This window comes from Ahaetulla prasina, chromosome 2 (assembly GCF_028640845.1).
Source record: "Ahaetulla prasina isolate Xishuangbanna chromosome 2, ASM2864084v1, whole genome shotgun sequence".
Classification (NCBI taxonomy): Eukaryota; Metazoa; Chordata; class Lepidosauria; order Squamata; family Colubridae; genus Ahaetulla; species Ahaetulla prasina.
Genome location: NC_080540.1, coordinates 26,802,963 through 26,827,658, shown reverse-complemented (window position 1 = coordinate 26,827,658; position 24,696 = coordinate 26,802,963). Strand labels below are relative to the sequence as shown.

The window sequence follows — 24,696 nt, the reverse complement described above, 5'->3', positions numbered from 1 at the left end:
CAGGAGCACGTTTGAAGTCGGAGTACAATGAGGTTCGATGGGACTCCAATCCAGAAAAATTCACTCTTAAGAGCAAACCCCCTGGAGAGATCTACCACTCCCCCACAGCTCTGCACACCCCCTTTTGCCCAAGGGGTATGCTAAGGTCAGTGAACAGTGATTTATACTGTTTCACTGACTTTTCCGATCTTCTAACGCGGAGCGCCATCCCACTCTATTATTATTTCTATTCAATTTCTATTCTATTTGACTCTAGCACAAAGATCTAATGTCCAAAAGTTAGTTCCTAGTTATACAAGCCAACTCTTATTTTTAATGAATCAAAAAGCTTCTCCTGCTTCGGAAGCCCTTCCAATACTCCAAGGGTTTCTACAGATTCTCCTGGAACACTTCTAGGGGCGTTAAGCAAATGTTGAGAGTCAACACAAACCAATTCAGGTCATCTTTTCCTGCTGTGCGTTTTCTTATGTTGAGTAAGGTTACTACCGGTTCTGAATTTCTTTCCACATTCCACACACTGATACGGCTTCTCCCCTGTGTGGATCCTCATGTGGGAGGAAAGATTGCCACTCTGATTATAACATTTTCCACACTCCAGGCATTTATAGGGTTTCTCCCCTGTGTGGATTCTTTTATGGAGTGTAAGCTTCTTCCCTTCTCGAAAACTCTTTCCACACACGATGCATTTAAATGGCTTCTCTCCTGTGTGGATCCTCATGTGGGAGGTAAGACTGCCACTCTGATTATAACATTTTCCACACTCCAGGCATTTATAAGGTTTCTCCCCTGTGTAGATTCTTTTATGGAGTGTAAGATTCTTCCCTTCTCGAAAACTCTTTCCACTCACGATGCATTTAAATGGCTTCTCTCCTGTGTGGAGCCTATGGTGGGAGGTAAGGTGGCCACTCATACTAAAACATTTTCCACACTCTAGGCATTTATAAGGTTTCTTCCCTGAGTGAAGCGTTCTATGGCTTCTGAGTGTATCATTATGTCTAAAGCTTTTTCCACACTCATGACATGTATACGGCTTCTCCCCAGTGTGGATCCTCTTGTGGGTACCAAGGTTACTAGACTGACGGAAACTCATGTCACACTCTGTGCACTTATAGGGTTTCTCCCCTGTGTGAACCCTTTTATGGTTCGTCAGTGCTCCAGAATCCCTGAAGCGTTTTCCACACTCCTGGCACTGAAATGGTTTCTCCCCAGTGTGGGTTCTGCTATGTATGATATAGCTTTTTTTTTCATTGAAGCTCTTTCCACATGTGCTGCATTCATATGGTTTCTCCCCAGTGTGGAGCCTTTTGTGGCAAGAGAGATGCCCCAATTGAGCGAAGCATTTGCCACATTCGATGCACTTGTAAGGCTTTTCACCCGTGTGGCTCCTTTTATGGAGAGTAAGACTACTTGGGTGACTGAAGCACTTTCCACACTGCAGGCACTGAAAGGGCTTCTCCCCCGTGTGGATTCTGTGATGGGAAGTAAGGCTTGTTGAAGTACGGAAGCTCTTTCCACACTCCGTGCATTGAAATGGTTTTTCCCCTGTGTGGATCCTCTCGTGTGACTTTAGACTACCTTTTTCACTGAAGCTCTTTCCACAGTGCAGGCATTTATAAGGTTTCTCCCCTTTATGCCTCCGATTATGTAAGGTTAGAGCACCATGTCTATTGAAGCTTTTTCCACACTCCAAGCATTCATAGGGTTTCTCCCCTGTGTGAATCTTCTTATGGCAAGTAAGGTTACTGGAGGTCCTGAAGCATTTTCCACACTCCTGGCACTGAAATGGTTTCTCTCCAGTGTGGATCCTATTATGTAAATTAAAATGGCCTTTTAGGGTGAAGCTCTTTCCACACAAAATGCAATGATATGGCTTCTCTCCAGTATGGATCCTATTATGTAAATTGAAATAGCCTTTTCGGGTGAAGCTCTTTCCACACACTGTGCAATGATACGGCTTTTCCCCTGTATGGATCCTATTATGGTAAGTGAGCTTACTTGGAGAGCAGAAGCTCTTCCCACATTCCAGGCATTTATATGATTTCTTCTCAGTGGGGCTTTTTTTCTGGGAATTCGGTTCCCTGCTCCCAGGAAACCTCATTCTACCCTCCCTGCATTGATGCAACCTCTCCTCTCTGTGGATGCTTTGATGGGAAGTAAGGGAGGTGCTGCTTCCGAAGCTGTTTCCCCAATTAATACATTGATGCTGCTTCTTCTCTTCGTGGACCTTCTTATATGAACTAACATGATTTTTCTGCCTGAAGGTTCTTCCACAATCCAGACATTTGTGTGGATTCTCTGCTTTGTGAATATTTTTATGCAATGCAAGAGAGAGGCTTGTACTGAAGCTTTCTGCACAATCCGTACATTTGTATATTTCCCCTCCTTCTTGTCTTCTTTCATGTAAAGGAGGAGGAAGGGTCCTTCTGAAGTGTTGCCTGCTTTCATCTTGTTTCTCTCCAGTAGGCCTTTGGCAACAGTCACATAATCCAACTTCATCTCGGAGCATTTTCCCACACCTTGAACATTCTCCTTTTTCTTGGCAATCATCTGTGTCCAATAAGACATTGGTATCTGCAGAAGGTAAACTAGTGCAGTTCTCCAGCTCAACCATTAATTGGTTTTCCTCCAAACTTTGCTTTCCATACATTTTTTCTGCAACTTCCTTTTTCTCTTTTGGGAAATGTGCTGCTGCCTCTTGGCCAGAATCCTCCATCTCCCATCCGTCACCTGCTTGGAACAGAAAGAATAGAAAAGTTAACACAAACTTAGGTGCAAAAGGGATCAAGCACCGTTGCTGTATTTGAAGAATATCAAGATTCTTCCCAACTCCCCTTGGTTCAAAAGATGATGCTATCCTTGTTATTAAGCTGATATAAGATTTGACCTTTGGCTACTAAATTTCAAGATCTTAACAGAATCCCTTACCTAAGGAGGCCAAGTTCCTCTTGGTTTCCTGCATGACCTCCTGGTACAGGGCTTTTTGCTCAGAATCCAGCAGGGCCCACTCCTCCACGGAGAAAACCACAGCTACATCCTCAAGCGATATCAATTCCTGACACAGGGAGAGGAAAAAAACACAACATATCCCATGAATATTCCTAACAATGAACACTTCAATGAATTACATGCGAGTCGTTTTCTTAATGAACAAACTGTAGAATTTCCAAGTAGGGCAAACAAGCATGTAGGATATTGAATTTAGTAGCTGGAACAGTAAAGTGTACAATAGGGCACAACACAATTGTAATTGAGTAGTCAGAGTGTGCTGACTCATGCATGATGCAATCTATGCTCTGATTGGTTGCCGTAAGTATAAAGGGGGCGTTTCCCTTCTTTCCCTCCTTTTATCCTTCTGTGTCTTCTGCATGATGTTTTCGATTTACCTGTGTGTGGAGACAATAACTTGGTCCTCAACACCAATAAGATCAAACAGCTTATAGTGGACTACAGAAGGAATAGATCAGACATCCATCCCTTGCTTATGAATGGAGGCAGAGTGGAGCAAGTGACCATTTTCAAGTTCTGGATGTTATCATAAAAGAGGACCTGGGGCACTCGCATTGCAGCCCTGGTCAAAAGGGCCCAGCAGAGATTATGCTACCTGAGACTTCTCAGGAAACAACAACTGAATGAGAAACTGGTGGTGACCGTCTACCGCTGCACCATGGAGACTATTTTAGCTTACTGCACCTGTGTATGGTTTGCCAATTGCACAACAGCAGATAGGACAGCACTCCAGAGGGTCAACATCATGGCTTAGGGCCCGGGTACTTACGGGACCGCCTGCTGTTTCCACATGCCTCCCACCGACCCGTACGCTCTCACAGAGAGGGTCTTCTCAGGGTGCCGTCCGCCAAGCAGTGTCGGCTGGCGGCCCCCAGGGGAAGGTCCTTCTCTGTGGGAGCACCTACTCTCTGGAACGAACTTCCCCCCGGTTTACGCCAATTGCCTGACCTTCGGACTTTCCGCCGGGAACTGAAAACTTATTTATTTATACAAGCGGGACTGGCCTGATTTTTTAAATTCTAAATTTTAAATTTTAAACTTTTAATGGTAATTTTATTGGGTATTTTATATGGTCAATTGACGGTTTTAATTTGGCCTTTTATTGAATAAGCTTTTTAATTGTTATTTTAATATGTATATTAACTGTTTTAAATGAAGGCTGTACACCGCCTTGAGTCCTTCGGGAGAAGGGCGGTATAGAAGTTTGATTAATAAATAAATAAAAATAAAATCATTGCCCTGAGGATCATTGGTTGCCCTCTCCCCTCTTTGGAAGAGCTTTATAGCTTCCGCCGCCTTATGGAAGTTCAAAACATTCATAAAGATCCATCTTATTGTGGGGACCCTTTTTTTGAACTATTACCATCTGGAAGACGATACAGGATAATAAAAACAAGGACAAGTAGGCTGAAAACAGCTTCTATCCCAGAGCAGTAACTATATATGAACTCTATTGTACAGGGAAATATTAATGTGATATAAGGGGTTTTCAATTCAATTGTATGGAATGTGAAGGATATATGTCTGGGTTTTATTTTTATAGTTCTAATGTACACCGAAGATGGCATTTAAGTTCATTATACGAGGTGCAATGACAATAAAGTAAACTAAACTAAAGTAAGGGTGATGGCAGTGGATAGAGACTCGCTCCATATTCCAGAGTGGGAGCGAAGCTCCCCTGTACTTGCCTCTTCTTCCGGCCCTTGTTGGTGCTCTGCGCACCTCGATCACTCAGGAAGACGCATAACTTGCTCTCTGCCCCGAGATACTGGCCTGGCTGCGGTTGATGCCACTTCTCTTGCCGCCTCCATGGCCTGCTCACTGCTCTTGCAGCACCTTGCGCAGCACACTTAAATTTAGTGCCTTTCACAATCGACGTCCCTTCCTCCTCCTGGAGCCCATTACGACACAGAGCATTGGTGCAGCCAGGCCGGGCCAGTGTTTCGGGGCATTGAGTCACATGTGCTAATCTCAAAATGCAATCCATGCATGTCCCCTGCTCATGCATACCTGCACATGTGCCCGACCCCCCGAAGAGGTGCATGCCTCCTGACCCTGTGCAAGTGTGTCAGAGACCCAAAGATAGCTGGACAGTGGGAGGCACATGCCCATGAATGGCGGAGTTGAGCTGGGGCGACAGCTGGCGTGCCCACCGAGAGGGCTCTGTATGCACTCGTGCCATAGGTTCGCCACCACTGGTATAGGGTCTCCTGCTTGAAACAGGGTTGGACTAGAAAATTTCCAAATTCCCTTCCAACTGTGTTATTCTGTTATTGGGAGATTGGCACATTTGGGGAGGTGAGGGGAGAATCTTTCTACCTGCATTGGAAGCTCAACCGCCGTTAATCCTCCATTACAAAGAACTGAGGTTCCAGGAGATGAAGACGAGGCCATGAGAGAGTCTAGGAGTGGAAAAAAACAGCATTTGCTATCAAACATCCTAATGATATTCTTGAGTGTACAATGAAAAGGCTGATTTTAGTTTATTTCTAGGCTAACTAGTGTCAAGGACTCAGATTTGGACGAAGGCTTGGAAAGACCTAGAAGGATTTCTTTAATGCTTTTGTATTTAAGTGACATCAACAGGAAATTCAGCTGTTTTATTGACAGTAGATACAGTAAGGAAGGTACCAAAGTAGCCACGGCGAATTCCTGTAGCAATAAGGATTTTTAGCAAGCCTGTTGTGGTTTCTCTCTCACCCTTTCCCAGATATGAGACATAGGTCTTTATTTCAGTCACTTCAGGGTAAGAATATTGATCATCGGAATCCTGACTAAGCTGCTCCCTCACTGGAGGCTTTTAAGAAGAGACTGGACAGCTCCCTCCCTCAAATAGTATGTGGACTCCTCCTCCTCAAGCAGGGGGTAGGACTAGAAGACCGCCAAGGTCCCTTCCAACTCTATGTATGTTCTTCTATCTTTCTATAATGTTCACCTTCCTTTATCAGATAGAAATTCTTTTCACAGCTGGGACTTGCCTGTTGGAAAAGCCTACTACAAAAGTGGGGAACTAGGGGCCCTTTTAGGAATGGGGGACTTCAACTCCCAGAATTCCTGAGGCAGCTGATTTAGGAATTCTGGGAGTTGAAGTCCACCAGTCTGGGAGTTGAAGTCCACCAGTCCTAAAAGCACCTTAGTTCCCCACCCGTGACCTGAAGCAAAGTTTCTCAATCTGGGAAGCTGTAAGATATGTGGACTTCAACATGCCTGGGAAATTCTGGGAGCTGAAATCCACATATCCCAAAGTTGCCAAGATTGAGAACCAACGGCCCATAGGAAAAGGGCGATACCTTTTTAAATGCACCCATGACTTTAAAAACGCAGTTCAATTGAAGAATGAAAAGGAATCGAGGGCTGAAAGCAACGAGGGCAAAGAGATTCAAAGGCTTCAGAAGGAGCCTTTACCCGATGCTCTCTCCCGAGGCGGCTCCTCTTTTTTTTGTATAAATAATTTTTATTTCCATTTTCAAACATCATATTTATGTACAAACTATTATCCATCATTAATCATTAATTTTTATTTATTACTGATTCAGGCTTGCCCGATTGCCACTTCCTTTCTACACAACCTCCCTCTCTACTCTCTACTACTTTCACATCCTTCATCTCCTTCACTTTACTACTTCCTCTCCTCCTTCTCCACTCCTCCCTTCTTCCACCCTATCTAACCTTCTTATTCCCCTCCTCCTTCTCTACTCATTCCTACCTACTTTCTTCCCTCCTTCTACTCCTCTCTCCTTTTCTTCCTGAAATGGCAGTCGAGCATCCCCAATATCATTTAAAAAATTTTAATTTCATATCTTCAAAAATTACTGTACATTAATAATCAATCCATGTATCATTTTCCCCCCCTTTCCCCCCTCCTCCCCCTTCCCCCCCCAAACTTCCCAGAGCAAATACCGGGTATTATGACCAACAATCACAATCTAACGTAAACAAAATATACATAACCTCCCACCTTTAAAAATTTAAAACTTTAGATCCCCTCACAATAAAAATAAAAAGTTAGGAAAGAATAATTAAAAAAAAAAAGAAGAGAAGCAATACCAACTTCACATATTACTTCTTCTTACAGTCCAATCTTAAAATTAATTCATCTTCTCAAATTCAATTTTTTTCCACTTGTATATTCCTTCAAATTTCATAAGTCCATTTCTCAAATTACTGTCCATCTTCTCGAACTCAAATTTTTATCACTTATATATTTCTTCAATTGCCATAACATTTAATGTCCGTTCTTCTTACAGTCCATTTTAAAAATTAGTCCATCTTCTAAAGTTCAATTTTTTTTTCAACCACTTGTATATTCCTTCAAATTTCATAAGTCCATTTCTTAATTTACAATCCAGCTTTTCAAATTCAAATTTTCATCACTTATATATTTCTTCAATTATCATAAGATTTAATATCCAATCTTCCAATACTACTCCATCAATCAAATATCATTTCTAATAAGATCTCTCAAATATAGTATTCATCCCCAATATAACAGTAAGCAGTTAAAATCATTACATCCACATTATCTAAATTCATAAATTTCACTTTCCATCCTTCACAATGAATAATATCATCCCATAGATTTATACCATACGAATAGCAAATAACAAAAATCCTATAATTTATATCCTAAACATATCAATTCCAAAAATTAACCATAATCATTATATTCCATTGAGGACCTGTATACTGCACGAATCAAGAAGAGGGCCGTGAAAATATTTGCAGATCCCTCGCATCCTGGACATAAACTGTTTCAACTCCTACCCTCAAAACGACGCTATAGAGCACTGCACACCAGAACAACTAGACACAAGAACAGTTTTTTCCCCGAAGGCCATCACTCTGCTAAACAAATAATTCCCTCAACACTGTCAGACTATTTACTGAATCTGCACTACTATTAATCGTTTCATAGTTCCCATCACCAATCTCTTTCCACTTATGACTGTATGACTATAACTTGTTGCTGGCAATCCTTATGATTTATATTGATATATTGATCATCAATTGTGTTGTAAATGTTGTACCTTGATGAACGTATCTTTTCTTTTATGTACACTGAGAGCATATGCACCAAGACAAATTCCTTGTGTGTCCAATCACACTTGGCCAATAAAATTCTATTCTATTCTATTCTATTCACATCTTAAACATTCTTCCCCTCTCCCATTCTATTTTCCATCATTTCCAAACCAATTAACTTAGCATCTAACAACTTCAGAAGGAGCCTTTACCCGATGCTCTCTCCGGAGGCGGCTCCTCTTGACCAACTCCCCGAAACAACAGATCCCGGGAGGGATCGCCCCCTTTTCTCTCCGCCGCTTTCGCAGCCATTGAACTCCAAGCCTCCTGGATCTGAAACGGCCGCAGAGAAAAGGAAGTGACGGGAAACGATCAGGAAGGGCCAGCAAAGAATAATACTAATAATCTCCCCAAGGAGAAAGTGGGGACTGCAGGAGGGATTTTAGCAGCCCCCAAAGAAGCTGCATTGAAGGGTCTCCTGTCCGAGCATTTCCCCAGGTGGGAAAAAGGAAGGAAGGAAGGAAGGAAAAGGAAGAAGGGAGGGAGCTTCTTACGAGGCGCCCGCAGGGAAAGGCGGCTCTGTTTCTCGGTCCAAGAGATGCGCGTAGCTGCCTTCCTTCCAGGCGTCGCACATGGATCCCCCTCCCCGGAACGACCCCAGCCAGGAAGTGCTTGTAGCTCCTCCCCTCTCCGTCCAGCTCCTCCCATTCTCTAAAGGGCGGAGAGCGCCGCCCACTCGGGGGTCTCCCTGCCTGCCCCCCCCTCCGGGTGGGATGCTCAGCTGGGCATCGAGTCCGTTGCTTCTTTGCCCCAGGCAGTCAGAGAAAGAGGGGAGAGAGGGAGGGGAGGGAAGGGAAGCGGAGCAGCAAAGTTGGGAAGGAATCGCCCTTGAGCAGAATAAGGGTTGGGGGGACCTGATTGTCTCCAAGGGTCCTGCAAACTCTGTTTTTCTCTTCAAGGGAGATTCCCTTCTAACTTTGCTGCTCCGCATCCCCTTCCCTCCCCTCCTCCCGTCCCCGGGCTTCGGAGCAGGGAGACCCCCAGAGAATGGGAGGAGCTGGACGGAGAGGGGAGGAGCTACAAGCACTTCCTGGCTGGGGTCGTTCCGGGGAGGGGGATCCATGTGCGAGGCCTGGAAGGAAGGAAACTTAGCCGGCGGGGCTGCGCGCATCTCTTGGACCGAGGAACAGAGCCGCCATTCCCTGCGGGCGTCAAGTAAGAAGCTCCTTCCTTCCTTCCTTCCTTCCTTCCTTCCTTTTTCCCACCTGGGGAAATGCTCGGACAGGAGACCCTTCAAGGCAGCTTCTTGGGGCGCCGCTAAGATCGCTCCTGCAGCCCCCACCTTCTCCTCGGGGAGATTGTTCTGCCGGCCCTTCCTGATCGTTTCCCGTCACTTCCTTTTCTCTGCTGCTGTTTCAGAGCCAGAAGGTTTGGGGTTCAATGGATGCTCAGGCGGCCGGAGGGACCGGGGGCGATCCCCCCCAGGAGCCGTTGTTTCGGGGCGTTGCTCAGGACGAGCCACCTCAGGAGGGAGCATCAGGTAAAGGCTCCTGCTGATGCCCTTGAATCCTCAGGATTGACTTTGCCCGAGTGAATTTCATTCCTGAATTCCTTTTCATTGTTCAATTTAACTGCGTTTTTAAAGTCTTGTGTCCATTTAAAAAGGTCTCACCCTTTTCCGATAGGCCAGCCTGTCTCAGCCTTGGTGACTTTTGAGATCTGTGGACTTCCACTCCCAGAAATCTCCGGCCAGCATAGGATGGCTGGCTGGGGAATTCTGGAACCTGATGTCCATGTATTTGAAAACTGCTAAGGTCGAGAAACATTGCTAGAGGCAGGGCACATCCCAGCTGTGGAAATAGTTTTGCTTTCTCTCATTATCTGATGGGGAGAGTGAATATTATGTGGGTCAGGATTGTGATGATCAAGAGTGCAGAAAAGAGCAACAAAGATGATTAGGGGAGTAGAGACTTAAACACATCAAGAACGGTTGCTGGAATTGGGTGTCAGGGGAAAAAAACTGATTCTGAGCATAGTTGCACTTGTAAGAAATTGAACAGACAGATCACCCCAGGGCGTCTCACTTAGGATCCTTTATTAAGGATAATAATTTATTAAGGATCCTAAGTGGTTCATTGAATTTCAAATTATGACAAACAGCAAGTACTTACACAACAGCTACCTTGCAATGAAGGTCAATCGGACATGCAGTCAAAAAGTAAGGCTTGAGGCTGGCTCACTGTCCAACATGCCATTATTATATACCACAAAGCACAAGACTTTCAAAATTCTGCCACCTTGTCACAGCAACTGAGGCAGTTTTCTCTTCCTCTAACCACAATGTCACAACATCGTTATTTTTACGTGCTTTATAGCCTGATAGTTCCTCTTTTTTCCTTTATCTCAGCTCGCCTCACTCTGCAAACTTCTCCTACCAACAGTATTGAGACATACTATTTCAACATACTTGCAGGTTACAACTTTCTAATGGACACATCATTAGTATTGAATACAATGAGTTTAAACAGATTATACAGATTAATATTGAGTACAAAAAATGTTGCCAAGAAATATCAGGTCAATAGGCAGCTATCAAGAAGCAAAGGCCGACATTATAATGAGTTTCCCCTCACACTCGTTTAATGAAAAGAAGGACTAGGACTGACGTGATACCAATATTCCAGTATTTGAGAGGTTGCCACAAGGAAGAGGGAGTCAACCAGTGGTGGGATTCAGCCAGTTCGCACCTATTCGGGAGAACCGGTTGTTAACTTTTTGAAGCAGTTCGGAGAATCGGTTGTTGGAAGAAATCTCATTTTGTTCTTTTTCCACTTTACAGGGCTAATCCTGTAAGGAAGGCTGGAAGGAAACATTCTGGTGGTGTTTCTAGCCTAATCTTTATCGCCCTTCTTACAGAAACTGCCTCTCTGGTTAACCCTTATTACATTGTAACAGCTAAGGTGAAGCAGCCATCATCGTTAGTGACGTTGAGTTGGCCACACCCACACGGTCACATGACCACTGAGCCACGCCTACCCAGCTGGTCATTAGGGCAGAGAACCATTGTTAAATTATTTGAATCCCTCCACCGGAGTCAACCTGTTTTCCAAAGCACCTGAAGGCAGGGTAAAAAGGAATGGGGGGAAAGTAATCAAGGAGAAAAGCAACTTAGAAGTAAGGAGAAATTTTCTGAGAGAACAACTTGTCTCCAGAAGTTGCTCCAAATCTGGAGGTTTTCCAGAAGTGATTGGACAACCATTTGTCTGAAATGTTATCGCAGGGGTGTCAAACCGGCAGTCCCCGGGCCGGATGCATCAGAGGGAGGCCAGGCTCAACCCAGATCCACGAAGGGAAAAAAAATTGAAATGTCACGTGACGTGGCGAGTTTGAAACCTGTGGTATAGGGGTTAGAAGACCTCTGTTATTCTGTTTTCTGAAATGGCTGAAATAAAGGAGGTGTGTGGGGAAGGATGATATGCAAACCACAGCAGGCTTGTTAAAAATTCATTGCTACAGGATGTGGGCATAGCTACCTGGGTACTTTCCTTATTACGTCTTACTGTCAGACAGGCAGCTGTATTTCCCGCTTGGGTAACTAAGTAAACTATAGAAGCGTGCTGAAAAAAATATGCAAGCTCTTTCCCAGCCTTATGGGAGGACCTACCTTTGTCCAAATCTGAGTACACGTATTCCTTGATTTACAATTTCGTTTCACCCTTGTCTTCGAGTTCTAGAGTCAACCTGTCCATTTCTGTGCAAGCCAGTATCTTATTTATTATCTCTTCTTCAGGGTCTATGTATCTCTTTACTCTTCCAATTTTGTGCAAAGACCAGTCTTGCTGCCGTTAATATATGCAACATTAAGTACATTGTTCCTTTATTATACTGTATTTATCCTTTGGGATGCCCAATAGAAAGAGTTCTGGCTTTGAATCTATTTTTTGATTTAACATCTTTTCCAGCCATCGTTTTATCTGATGCCAAAAATTCCTAGCTTTCAGAGAGACCCACCACATATGATAGAAGCAGTGGTGGGTTGCTACCGGTTCTCTGGTCACTGGTGCTGCCACCCGAGGTCTAGCCGGTTGAATGAAACCCCGCTCTAAATTTTTGTCAATAAATTTACGTAGTTCCCCCAATTCCTTTTGGGTCATGGGGTAAGCTTTTGGGGTTTTTTTATTTATTTATTTGCATTTATATCCCGCTCTTCTCTGAAGACTCAGGGCGGCTTACACTATGTCAAGCAATAGTCTTCATCCATTTGTATATTATATACAAAGTCAACTTATTGCCCCCAACAATCTGAGTCCTCATTTTACCTACCTTATAAAGGATGGAAGGCTGAGTCAACCTTGGGCCTGGTGGGACTTGAACCTACAGTAATTGCAAGCAGCTGCTGTTAATAACAGACTGTCTTAGCAGTCTGCGCCACTCAAGGACCCTTTTGGGAGCTTTACCCCTGGGAGTATGTCTATTGCACAGTCAGTAGGCCTATGGGGGAGGGTCGAGCATCGGAAGCTTTTTCACTAAATACTTCTCCTAAGTCCCAATATACTTTGGGGATTTTTTCCTCCCCTTCTATCTGTTCCGTCATTGCTCCATCACGTCATGGGGCACGGCAGGCTCGTCCCTAGTGTCTCTTTTTTTCACTTTTGGCGCTTTAGAGCGAAAACGTAGAACCCCCGTCTTCCAGTTAATACGTGGGTTCCATTTTCGGAGCCATGAGAGGCCTAGCAGCAGAGGTTGGTCCATTCCTGGGGCTACTATAAAATTTAGGACCTCCCGATGGTCTCCCATCATCATTTCTATGGGTTCCGTAACAAAGTGGGCGGGGCCTCCCTCTGCCACAGAGCCATCCAACTGGCAAAAAGCTATAGGCCGACTCAAGGTTTTTAGTTTTAGTTCCATTTTCTCTACTATCTCGGGGCTGATGATGCACCTGGTACACCCGGAGTCTAGGAGCGCTAACATTTCACCTTTATTCCCCGAGGAACGGACATGCAGTTTGACCAGGATTGTCAAGGGGCCCCTTTTCCAACTCACCAAAAGGTCTTCATCGGAATTGGATGTGGTTTCGCTGTCATCGGACTCAGTCAGCGTTCCACGCTCCTTGATGGGAGTGGCCTTCTTGGTGACGCCTACTCCTGCCTTTGCCGGCTCTCGCGCCTTCTTAGTTGGCTTGCCTGGTTCCTTTCCACCACCAGGGGTTGTCTTCGACACCAGCTTCACTCGGCACTCAGCTGCTCGGTGGCCTTCTTTTCCACATCTGAAGCAAGCGGTGGAACGTTGCCTCCCACTCTCCGTAGTAAGGGCGTCCTTTGGAGGGCCTCTAGAGAAATGGGCGGGGGTTTGCCTTCCAGTGCGCTCTGCTCGACTGCGATCCTTTGCCAGCTCGATTTCCATCTCCGCTGCCAGGGTATGCCAGCCGTACAATGTGGTTGGAGAGGCCCGTGTCCGGCATAGTGTATACAGATCTCCATTCAGGCCATCTTTGTAAATGTCCACAAGGGTCACCTCCGACCATCCTCTCATCAAGGGAACCAGATCACTGAACTCCTGGTTGTAGTCAGCCACTGGTCTCCTCCCTTGCCTGATGGTTTTCATCCGGCCTTTGGCCTTCTGCTCTGCCAGGGGGTCCTTGAACCTCCTCTTCAGTGTAGTCATAAAATGCTCATAGTTTTGCAGTAAGGGGGAGTGCCCGCTGTATAACGACACAAACCACGCAGCTGCTCTTCCAGTTTCCAGTTTTGGGTCACAGCTCTAACCTGCGCCGCCTGCGACCAATATTCTTTCCCCCAGTCCATCGTATGGTTATTCACTAACGCCAGGAACTCCTTGGCATCTCCATTGAATTTTCCAGATATGGGGGGAATTTTAGGCTTTTTCCTTCCTCTGCGCAACCTTACTTGGCCAGCAGGTGGAGTACGCCCTCCATCAGACTCAGCTGCCTCTGGGAAGGGGATTTCTGGTTCTGGTTCTTCCAAAATCCCCTACGCATTGGGAAACTCCCCCAGTTGCTCCCCTGGCAATTTCTTCATCCTCTTCTCCCTCCCCCTGGAGGACCGAATAGGGGATTCATACCTCTGGCGGGCTGCTTGCCTTACTTTCACCTCACGGTAAAGATGCAATGCCTCGTCCAACTGGAGCCTGTCTCAGATTTCCTGCTCTTGTTTCCAATCTGAAAGTCTGACCTTCCCCTTTTTCCTTTTAGTCACTCCAGAAGGAAGCCCTTTTTCTTCCAGCTGCAATTGTTCCATCCACCGGGCTCTGCAATCCTCCAGTTCAGGGTTAAAACTAACAGAAGAAATACCTCCGGGCGGCTCCTCCAGTTCAGCAGCTGGCTGTCTTCCCATCAAAGTTTTCATTTCGACCGCCGGGGTATTTAGGTTTAAATCCTGGTTGGTCGACATGGTGTGAGATCCAATTTAATGTCAGGCTGCCTCTGATTATATTTAGGAAAGAATACACCTTGACTTCATTTGGAAATAAAGAAAAGTACTTTTACTAAATACATCCGGACAACAGCAGTGTAAAGTTGGATCTGAGACAGAATATGGCTAACATCCTATATCCCCTCGTTAGTCCCTCCTTCCCACAAATGGTCAGGCAGGCCTGGTCCAATGCCAGCTCCTTCTCGCCCCCTGTGATAATCTTCTTCCGAAGGTCTCCAGCAGTTTTTTATCTCAGGAATGCAGGGTACGTTGGAAAGCCCGCGTGTCTGCCGTTTATGCTGATTCAAACATTTGCTGCCCCCTCCCTTCCTTTTATGTCAGATGACACTCTTAAAGGGCCCTCTTCTGCTAATCTGAATAGGATAGTATACATCTTAGGTTCATGGCTATTTTACATTAACATACTGACACTGCAATCTAACTACTGAATACAAATTGCACACATGTAACACAAATAGAGGGAAGCTTGGAGTGGAGGCTGACAACCGATAGTAAAAATATTTAGTAGTTCGCAGAACCGGTAGTAAAAGATGGCTTGCCACGTCCCCAAACCGGTGGCCGGTTGCTTGCCCTGGCCGCCATGTTTGTTGCCGCCCTGCCACCACCTCTGCCGCCGCCACTGCCACCGCCCCCCCCCTCCCGCTGCTGCCCCACTGCCTCCAGGCATCTTCAAACTTGCCTCCTTTAAGACTTGTGGACCAATCAACTCCCAGAGCTTTGCTGGCTGAGGAACTCTGGGAGTTGAAGTCCAGAAGTCTTAAAGGAGCCATACACCCCTGCCGCCTCCCTTGCTCTTTCTCTGCCTCACTCACTTGCTGCTCAGCTGGAGGTCGCTTGCTACGCCGGAGCCGACGTGAAGGGCAAGCGCGCCGTCATGAGGTGACACTTGAGCGGGGGCTGCCCTTCTGAAGCGTCAGGGGGTTTCCGCGGAGGGGGGCCCTCGGGGGCTGCGCTGATCCGGGAGGCGCACACAGCGCTGCTCCCCTTCGCTCAAACAGCTGGCCGGGGTGGGCGTTGGGCTGCGGGGAGTGGCTGGTTCCGGAGGGCATCCCTGCCTCTTGCCCCGCCGGGGGGGGCGAGCGCCGAGCGAGAGGCTCTGGGAGCTCCTGGAGGCCGGGCGGAGCAGAGCCAAGCCGGCGGCCTGTTGGGATGTGGCAGACTCTGGCCCTGGGCTTGGTCTTCTTCCCGGCTCTCTTCGCCGCTTCCATCCACAGCCTGTGGTGGCTGGCGCCGGAATGGAGCCTCAAAGACCGGATCCTTCTCAGCGGCAGGTACCGGCTGGCACCGGCCCCTGAGGGGAGGGCGGGAGGAAGGCGGGCAGCATCTCGGAGGAAGGTGGCGGGAGCTCCGCGTAGCCCACCTCTCCCTCCCCCGACCCGGATCTGCTCAGGAAACCGGGGAAGGGAGCCGTGCAAAAGGAGCCAGCGGGTGTGGCGGGTGCAGCCAAGAGAAGTGCCAACTCCGAGAGAGTTTTCGCAGGGGTAGAACCTCTTGCTTGCGCAAGAAAAGCTGAGTTGCGGAAGGGTTGGGGGGGTGAGGGGCTGGGGAAGCTACTGCTCACCCGAAGTCCCGATGTGCCAAAGGACTGCAGGCTTTTGGCTTGGCGTGGCCAAGGTTCGGTCCTTCTGCACGGAGAGAGGGAGGGAGAAAGAGAGAGAGAGAGAGAGAAAGAAAGAGAAAAAGGAGGGAGAGGAAGAAAGAAAAAAGGGAGGGAGAGAGAAAGAGGGAAAGAAAGAAAGAAAGGGAGGGAGAGAGAAAGAGAGAAAGAAAGAGGGGGAGAGAGAGAGAGGAGGGAGGGAGAGAGAAAGAACGGAGAGAGAAAGAGAGATAGTGGGAGGGAGGAAGAGAGAGAAAGAAAGGAGGGAGGGAGAGAGAAAGAAAGGGGGAGAGAGAGGGAAGGAAGGAGGGAGAGAGAGAGTGGAAGAGAAAGAAAGAGAAAGGGAGGGAGGAAGAGAAAGAAATAAATATAGAAGGGAGGGAGGATGAGAAAGAAAGAGGGAGAGAGAGGGAAGGAGGGAGAGAGGGAAGGAGGGAGAGAGAGAGAAAGAGAAAGAAAGGGAGGGAGGGAGAAAGAAAGAGGGAAAGAAAAAGGGAAAGGAAGAAAGAAAGAAAGAGGAAGGGAGAGAGAGGAAAGAGAGAGAGGGAAGAGGAAGGAAGGACCACAAACCCTGGCAATAGACTTGGCTTCAAAGACGCTTTGAAACAGGACAGCAATCTGGGGCTGGAAGGAACCTTAGAGGCCATCTAGTCCAACCCACTGCTCCAGCAGGAAACCTTCTATCGTCTGGATTATTTTGGTGCCTCTAACAGAGAGAAAAATTGCCAGAAAGGAGAAGGAGTTTACTAGGACAAGGCTGCCATGCAGAGGAAGGCAGAGATAGTCCTTGTCTTATGACCAGAATTGAGTCCAAAATTTTGGTTGCTAAGCAAGAGCGTTGCTAAGTGAGTTTCACCACATTTTACTCAATCCATGATCTCTCCTGGCTCTAACAGTCATGCGCAAGTTAGGGAAGAACATCTGAAGTGTGTGTAATATTCTAAATGTACAGAAGTTATAGTTAAATGTGTGGCAGAAAGTGGACTCTAGGTGTGTTTTTCCAAATGTAGTAAGTGAGGTTCAATGTGTATAGTTTTAGAAGAGGGGTGTGTGTGTGTGTGTATGTACATACAGTGTATATATATATATACATATATATATGTATCTATATATATATATAGATAGATAGATACATATATATATATATATATCTTATATATATATAAGATAATGTATCTTTTTGTGTGCCTATACACGCTATACTATGTAATATGTATGTACACATATGGCATATATACATAGGATTTAATAGTATATTTTGGATGTTCAGTAGTAGTAAATAAATAGACAGGGACATCAACCTTTGACGTGAGTGACATCAAGTTGGCCACACCCACCCAGTCACATGATTACCCTGCTATGCCCACCAATATGAGACAGTTCTTGGCAACTGTCTGAATTTTGATCCTGTGACCATGGGGATGCTGCCAATGGTCTTAAGTGTGCAAAACAATCCTGTCATTTTTTTCAGTGCTGTTGTAACTTCGAACAGTCACTAAATGAGTGGCTCTAATTCGAGGACTACCAGCATATGTGTGACTCGGAGAGAATTGGACTCTCTTTGTTTGTGCCAGGCCAGACCTAGTATTTCTGATTAACAACTCAGCACAGCTCCCTGGATATGGGATGGGATCTACTTGAGGCCTCCAGAGTGAAGTTCTGTGGTGCTTTAATGCGTAAATTCATGGCTGAGATAATCTGCCTCTGAATCCATTCCTTGGTCTTTCCACACCTTTCGGTTTTCCTCTCACCCAATGTTAGCAGCTTCCATGTATTGTTGTTCTGTCTGCAAAGTATCCAAATAAACGGATTCCCTAGTTAGCATAAAGATATGTAGAATCACCCTTCAGCACTGTAGCTTCTAGAATATGGTTAGGATGTTTGATAGCCAATTATTCCTTTGCTGTTTTTTCCCCCACTCCTAGACACTCTGATGGCCTTGCCTTCATCTCCTGGAACCTCGGTTCTTTGTAGCAGAGGATTAAGAGCTGTTCAACTTCCAAGTCAGGTAGGAGGATTCTCCCCTCCCTTAAAATGTCCCAAAGGTGCTTTTTCAGGAGGCAACTAGACTTTCTTGTTTTTGTCTTTGAAGACATTTTGCTTCTCATCCAAGAAGCTTCTTCAGCTTCTTTAATTATCTTAGTTTCCTCTTCTCTGCACTTTTTCCAAAGTCTCCACATCTTTTTGTAACATGGTGACCAAAACTGGATGTAGTACTCCAGGTATGGCCTTAATAAGGCTTTATAAAAGCACTACTAATACTTCACACGAAACCTCAAAGTAAAAAGTAAAACCCAAGGTTTACTTTTACACAGAAATTAAATGTTGAACCCCACCTTCCTTGATTTGGCCTGATTCATTGGCTCATTGCATGGGGTAAAATTAACTCAATGTTGGATTGGGCCAAGACATCCAAGCTCTAGCCCATCAGTGGAAAGCAAAGGAAGATGGGCTTGCTGCTCCTAAGGAATTGGCCAAACCAATAATGCATTACCTAGATGTATCTCTAGCCAGAGGCTCTTTGCACTTTATGTTTTTGGAAAGTTTCTCTAGAGAAGATTCAAATCTTCCCTACTTGGAAACTCTGCAGGTGGAATATGTTCATCAAGAAGAGGACTTGAAAGTTATTCATTGAAGTGTTCATTGTTAGGAATGCTCATCGAATACATTGTGTTTTTTCCCCCTCCCTGTGTCAGGAATTGATATCGTTTGAGGATGTAGCTGTGTTTTTCTCCGTGGAGGAGTGGGCCCTGCTGGATTCTGAGCAAAAAGCCCTGTACCGGGAGGTCATGCTGGAAACCAGGAGGAACATGGCTTCCTTAGGTAAGGGATTCTGTTAAGCTATTGAAATTTAGTAGCTGGAACAGTGGAATTGTAGAAGGAATCAGAACACTCAGTTACAGCTGATTGGTTGGAGAGAGCTGTCCCCTGCATGAGGCAGTCTCTGCTGTGATTGGTTAGTGTGAGTGTAAAGGGGGAGTGTCCTGTTTCCCGCCTTTTTTCCTCTGTGGGCTTGGTAATTTTACCTCATGGTGATGCTGTAGGTTAACCTCATGATGCTCCTGTTAGCCTGACTGTCTCGTTTACTGTAAATATTGATGTAAAATATATTAATTGACATAAAACTAGGAGCTTGTGTCCGCATCTCTGACCTTTTTGGACACCTGCTGCGCAATTCCCTGACAGATTCATGATCGCACTTAAGAGCCCAATAAGAGTCCACTCCACGGGTTGATCATCAGGATGTAACTACTAGAGAAGTGATCTGTCTGATCTGCCAGGTCCTCTGCAGATGGGATCTTCCAACCGTATCCCCTCCCATTTTCTCCAATGCTTCCCTTTTTGTAGTGCTACCTTTAAATGCAGGAACCACTAAAGATGAATTAATGTTTATGAAGATTCTCAGTCATCCATGTCTTGGTGGCCCAGAGGAGCTTTTTCAAACGGCACCTGGACTTTCTTCGTCTTTGCCTGAAGACATTTCATTTCTCATCCAAGAAGCTTCTTCAGGTCTGACTGAATGGTGGAGAATGGAAGGATTGATATTTCTTGCAGTCATCTGGTCCGAAACAATGCCAATGACCACGTCTTCAAGGTGGGCGGGAAGCACCTGTGGGATAAAGATGAATGAACACACCAGAGTGACAACCAGTTTTCTTCAAGGGAAAACCTCTTCATGGATATGAGCCTGAAGCTCAGCTCCAGGTCCAAGCCCCTCAAAATTTCTACCTTCTCAGATTAAAATTAAACCACTAGGTTTATTAATTTTTAGTTAGGACTGAGTATTTCTATTTTTATAATATTTTACTTTATTGTGTATAGGTTTTATGTACTTTTTGTCCTTTTAATATCATAAGCTATCCAGGGTTTCCCTATGGCAAGCTGAGAAGCCAATATATTAATGAAGGAACGAAGGAACGAAAAAAATGAACGAACATAGGCCACTTTTACCTGTCCCTTCTGCTGCCGTGAAACTAAATATGAAACCCTCCCACAAAAGGTTCAGTGATCTTATCCAAAATCTTCAGGTTTTTATTCTGTACCATTGAGAACAAGAGAGACCCAAAGGCCAAAACTTATATTACTTTAATACCAAGCATAGCACCATGTTTGGAACAAATGGAGGTTGGGAGGAAGTTTGATATTGTTCAAACACAGTAACGGTGCTTGATCCCTTTTGCACTTAAGTTTGTGTTAACTTTTCTATTCTTTCTGTTGCAAGCAGGTGACGGATGGGAGATGGAGGATTCTGGCCAAGAGGCAGCAACACCTTTGCCAAAAGAAAAAAAGGAACTTGTAGACAAAATGTATGGAAAGCAAAGTTTGGAGGAAAACCAATTAACGGTTGAGCTGGAGAATTGCTCTGCTTTACCTTCTGCAGATACCAATCTCTTATTGGACACGGATGATTGCCAAGAAAAAGAAGTGTGTTCAAGGTGTGGGAAAACACTCCGAGATGGATTCTCTCCTACTGGAGAGAAACAAGATGAAAGCAGGCAATGCTTCAGAAGGAGCCTTCTTCCTCCTTTACATGAAAGAACACAAGAAGGAGGGGAAATATACAAATGTACGGATTGTGCAGAAAGCTTCAGTACAAGCCGCTCTCTTGCATTGCATAAAAAGATTCACAAAGCAGAGAATCCACACAAATGTCTGGATTGTGGAAGGACCTTCAGGCAGAAAAGTCACCTTAATTCACATAAGAAGGTCCACGAAGAGAGGAAGCAGCATCAATGCATTAATAGGGGAAACAGCTTCGGAAGCAGCGCCTCCCTTACTTCCCATCAAAGCCTCCACAGAGAGGAGAAGTTGCATCAACGCAGGGAAGGTAGAACGAGGTTTACTGGGCGCAGGGAACCGAATTCCCAGAAAAAATGCCCCATTGGGAAGAAATCATGTAAATGCCTGGAATGTGGGAAGAGCTTCTGCTTTCCAAGTAAGCTCACTTACCATAATAGGATCCATACAGGGGAAAAGCCGTATCATTGCACAGTGTGTGGAAAGAACTTCACCCAAAAAGGCCATTTCAATTTACATAAGAGGATCCACACTGGAGAGAAGCCGTGTAAATGCACAGAGTGTGGAAAATGCTTCAGAACCTCCGATGTCCTTACTTTCCATAAGAGGATCCACACAGGGGAGAAACCTTATGAATGTTTGGAGCGTGTAAAAAGCTTCACCACAAGTGGTACTCTAACCTTACATAATAGGATGCATAAAGGGGAGAGACCATATAAATGCCTGCACTGTGGAAAGAGCTTCAGTCAAAAAGTTCATCTTAAGTCACACAAGACGATCCACACGGGAGAAAAACCATTTCAATGCATGCAGTGTGGAAAGAGCTTCCGTACTTCAGCGTTCCTTAATGTCCATCACAGAATCCACACAGGGGAGAAGCCCTTTCAATGCCTGCAGTGTGGAAAGCACTTTGCCAGTTCTAGTGGCCTTCATGCCCACAAACGGACCCACACAGGGGAGAAACTGTACAAATGCCTGGAGTGTGGAAAGAGCTTCCGCTATGCAAGTAACCTCACCTCCCATAATAGGATCCATACAGGGGAAAAGTCATATCATTGCACTGTGTGTGGAAAGAGCTTCACCGAAAAAAGCAAGTTAAATTTACATAAGAGGATCCACACCGGAGAGAAGCCGTGTAAATGCACAGAGTGTGGAAAATGCTTTAGGACCTCCAGCGCCCTTACTTTCCATAAGAGGATTCACACAGGGGAGAAACCGTACAAATGCCTGGAGTGTGGAAAGAGCTTCCATAAGCCAAGTAATCTTACTCTCCATAAAAGGACCCACACAGGTGAAAAGCCTTACAAGTGCACCGAATGCGACAAATGCTTCACCAGTTCGAGATCCCTCATTTCCCACAAAAGGCTCCACACTGGGGAGAAACCATATGAATGCCGCACGTGTGGAAAGAACTTCAATGAAAAAAAATCATATATTGTACATAGTAGAACCCACACTGGGGAGAAACCATATCAGTGCCAGGAGTGTGGAAAATGCTTCAGGGATTCTCGAGAACTGAGGATCCATAAAAGGATTCACACAGGGGAGAAACCCTGTAAGTGCACAGAGTGTGGCATGAGTTTCAGAATAAGTAGTTGCCTTCGTATCCACAAGAGGATCCACACTGGGGAGAAACCATACATGTGTCATGAGTGCGGAAAAACCTTTAGACATAATAATTCACTCAGGATCCATAGAAGGCTTCACTCAGGGGAGAAACCCTATAAATGCCTGGAGTGTGGAAAATGTTATAATGTGAGTTGCAGGCTTATCTCCCACATGAGGATCCACACAGGGGAGAAACCTTATGAATGTTTGGAGCGTGGAAAAAGCTTCACCACAAGTGGTACTCTAACCTTACATAATAGGATGCATACAGGGGAGAAACCTTATAAATGCCTGCACTGTGGAAAGAGCTTCAGTCAAAAAGGTTATCTTAAGGCACACGAGAGGATCCACACAGGAGAAAAACTATTTCGATGCATGGAGTGTGGAAAGAGCTTCCATTACTCTTCACACCTTACTTCCCATCACAGAATCCACACAGGGGAGAAGCCCTTTCAATGCCTGCAGTGTGGAAAGCGCTTTGCCAGTTCTAGTGGCCTTCATGCCCACGAACGGACCCACACAGGGGAGAAACCGTACAAATGCCTGGAGTGTGGAAAGAGCTTCGGTAATTCTAGCAACTTAACATCCCATAGAAGAATCCACAGTGGACAGAAACCGTATCAATGCACCGAGTGTGGGAAGTGCTTCAATCAAAGAAGTAATCTGAATATCCATAAAAGGACCCACATGGGTGAAAAGCCTTACAAGTGCACCGAATGTGACAAATGCTTTGCTGATTTGGGGTCTCTCTCTCGTCACAAAAGGCTCCACACTGGGGAGAAACCATATCAGTGTGTGGAGTGTGGAAAGAAATTCAGAACCATTAGTAACCTTAATCAACATAAGAAAACGCACAGCAGGAAAAGATGACCTGAATTGGTTTGTGTTGATTCTCAACATTTGCTTAATGCCCCTAGAAGCGTTCCAGGAGTCTCTGTAGAAAACCTTGGAGTATTGGAGTATTGGAAGGGCTTCCGAAGCCAGAATGGCAGAACTTTTTGATCCATTAAAAATAAAATATTGAACCAATACAAGGCTCAAGGTTTTTTTCAAAAACCTTTTTTCAAGTTTTTTTTTCAAAAATAAACACTGGACGGTTGGTGTTGTGTCTGCACCATCTAAAATTGGTTGGCTTTAACTGATTTCTAGGAGGCATGCAGTGGCTCAAGGGCTAAGACAGCTGAGCTTGTCGATCAAAAGGTTGGCAGTTTGGCGGTTCGAATCCCTAGTACTGCCGTGTAACGGGGTGAGCTCCCGTTACTAGTCCCAGCTTCTGCCAACCTCGCAGTTTCGAAAGCATATAAAAATGCAAGTAGAAAAAATAGGGAACACTTTTGGTGGGAAGGTAACAGCGTTCCATGTGCGTTTGGCGTTGAGTCATGCCAGCCACATGACCACGGAGATGTCTTCGGACAGCGCTGGCTCTTCGGCTTTGGAACGGAGATGAGCACCGCCCCCTAGAGTCGGGAATGACTAACACATATGTGCGAGGGGAACCTTTACCTTTACCTTAACTGATTTCTTCACTGAGATAGGATATTAATTGTTTATTAAATGTTTATCAACCTTGGCGTCTGTAAGATATGTGGACTTCAACATGCCTGGGAAATTCTGGGAGCTGAAATCCACATATCCCAAAGTTGCCAAGGTTGAGAACAAGTGGCCCATAGGAAAAGGGCGATACCTTTTTAAATGCACCCATGACTTTAAAAACGCAGTTCAGTTGAAGAATGAAAACGAATTGAGGGATGAAAGCAACGAGGGCAAAGAGATTCAAAGGCATCAGAAGGAGCCTTTACCCGATGCTCTCTCCGGAGGCGGCTCCACTTTTTTTTTTTTTTGAATTTATATCCCGCCCTTCTCTGAAGACACAGGGCAGCTTACACTGTGTTAAGCAATAGTCTTCATCCATTTGTATATTATATACAAAGTCAACTTTATTGCCCCCAACAATCTGGGTCCTCATTTTACCTACCTTAAAGGATGGAAGGCTGAGTCAACCTTGGGCCTGGTGGGACTTGAACTTGCAGTAATTGCAAGCAGCTGTGTTAATAACAGACAGACTTAGTCTGCTGAGACACCAGAGGCCCTTTAGCAACTTGAGCAACTCCCCGAAACAACAGATCACGGGAGGGATCGCCCCTCTTTCTCCCCCCCCCCCACTGAACTCCAAGCCTCCTGGATCTGAAACAGCCGCAGAGAAAAGAAAGTGACGGGAAACGATCAGGAAGGGCCAGCAAAGAATAATATTAATAATCTCCCCAAGGAGAAAGTGGGGACTGCAGGAGGGATTTTAGCAGCCCCCGAAGAAGCTGCATTGAAGGGTCTCCTCTCCAAGCATTTCCCCAGGTGGGAAAAAGGAAATGAGGGAGGGAGGGAGGGAGGGAGCTTCTTACCTGGCGCCCGCAGGGAAAGGCGGCTCTGTTCCTCGGTCCAAGAGATGCGCGCAGGAAAAGAGATGCCCGCTTTCCTGGCAGCCCTGCCAGCTAAGCT

At 45.5% G+C, this 24,696-nt stretch overlaps 2 protein-coding genes across 11 annotated transcripts in view; one reads left to right on the top strand and one right to left on the bottom strand.

Moving 5' to 3' along the window:
* On the bottom strand, positions 1-24,696 carry LOC131193422 (zinc finger protein 420-like). Of its 6 annotated transcripts, none has more exons than XM_058173554.1 (5): positions 15,293-15,431; positions 13,072-14,501; positions 5,326-5,408; positions 2,926-3,052; positions 1-2,730 (listed from the first exon to the last, which is right to left on the bottom strand). In XM_058173554.1, the coding sequence occupies exons 3-5, from the start codon at positions 5,398-5,400 to the stop codon at positions 440-442; spliced, it is 2,493 nt and encodes an 830-aa protein (XP_058029537.1). In that variant the 5' UTR covers positions 5,401-5,408; positions 13,072-14,501; positions 15,293-15,431; the 3' UTR covers positions 1-439. The 6 variants fall into 6 exon arrangements, with proteins under 6 accessions (XP_058029537.1, XP_058029534.1, XP_058029535.1 ...); XM_058173551.1 differs by lacking the exons at positions 13,072-14,501; positions 15,293-15,431 and adding exons at positions 8,241-8,361; positions 8,583-8,714; XM_058173552.1 differs by lacking the exons at positions 13,072-14,501; positions 15,293-15,431 and adding an exon at positions 24,600-24,696.
* LOC131193415 (zinc finger protein 665-like) overlaps positions 2,735-24,696 on the top strand; it is an 81,281-nt gene continuing 59,319 nt past the window's right edge. The window contains exons 1-5 of one of the 5 annotated variants that reach the window (XM_058173531.1): positions 2,735-2,753; positions 9,448-9,568; positions 18,003-18,085; positions 18,774-18,900; positions 20,300-23,237. In XM_058173531.1, coding sequence (XP_058029514.1) covers positions 9,469-9,568; positions 18,003-18,085; positions 18,774-18,900; positions 20,300-23,073 — 3,084 coding nt within the window. In that variant the 5' untranslated portion in view covers positions 2,735-2,753; positions 9,448-9,468 and the 3' untranslated portion in view covers positions 23,074-23,237. Of the gene's footprint in view, positions 2,754-8,801; positions 9,244-9,447; positions 9,569-18,002; positions 18,086-18,773; positions 18,901-20,299; positions 23,238-24,696 lie in introns of those variants that run through there. The other 4 variants (XM_058173530.1, XM_058173528.1, XM_058173529.1 and 1 more) reach the window with 4 other exon arrangements.

What these genes read in the sequence shown, in the direction of transcription:
- LOC131193422 (XM_058173548.1), bottom strand. Translation starts at nt 8,736, where the DNA reads ATGGGAGGAGCTGGACGGAGAGGGGAGGAGCTACAAGCACTTCCTGGC. An exon ending in CGGTTGAGCTTCCAATGCAG is followed by an intron (nt 3,053 to 5,325) that starts GTAGAAAGATTC and finishes TCCCTGTGTCAG; the next exon opens with GAATTGATATCGCTTGAGGA. An exon ending in GAGGAACTTGGCCTCCTTAG is followed by an intron (nt 2,731 to 2,925) that starts GTAAGGGATTCT and finishes TTCTGTTCCAAG; the next exon opens with CAGGTGACGGATGGGAGATG.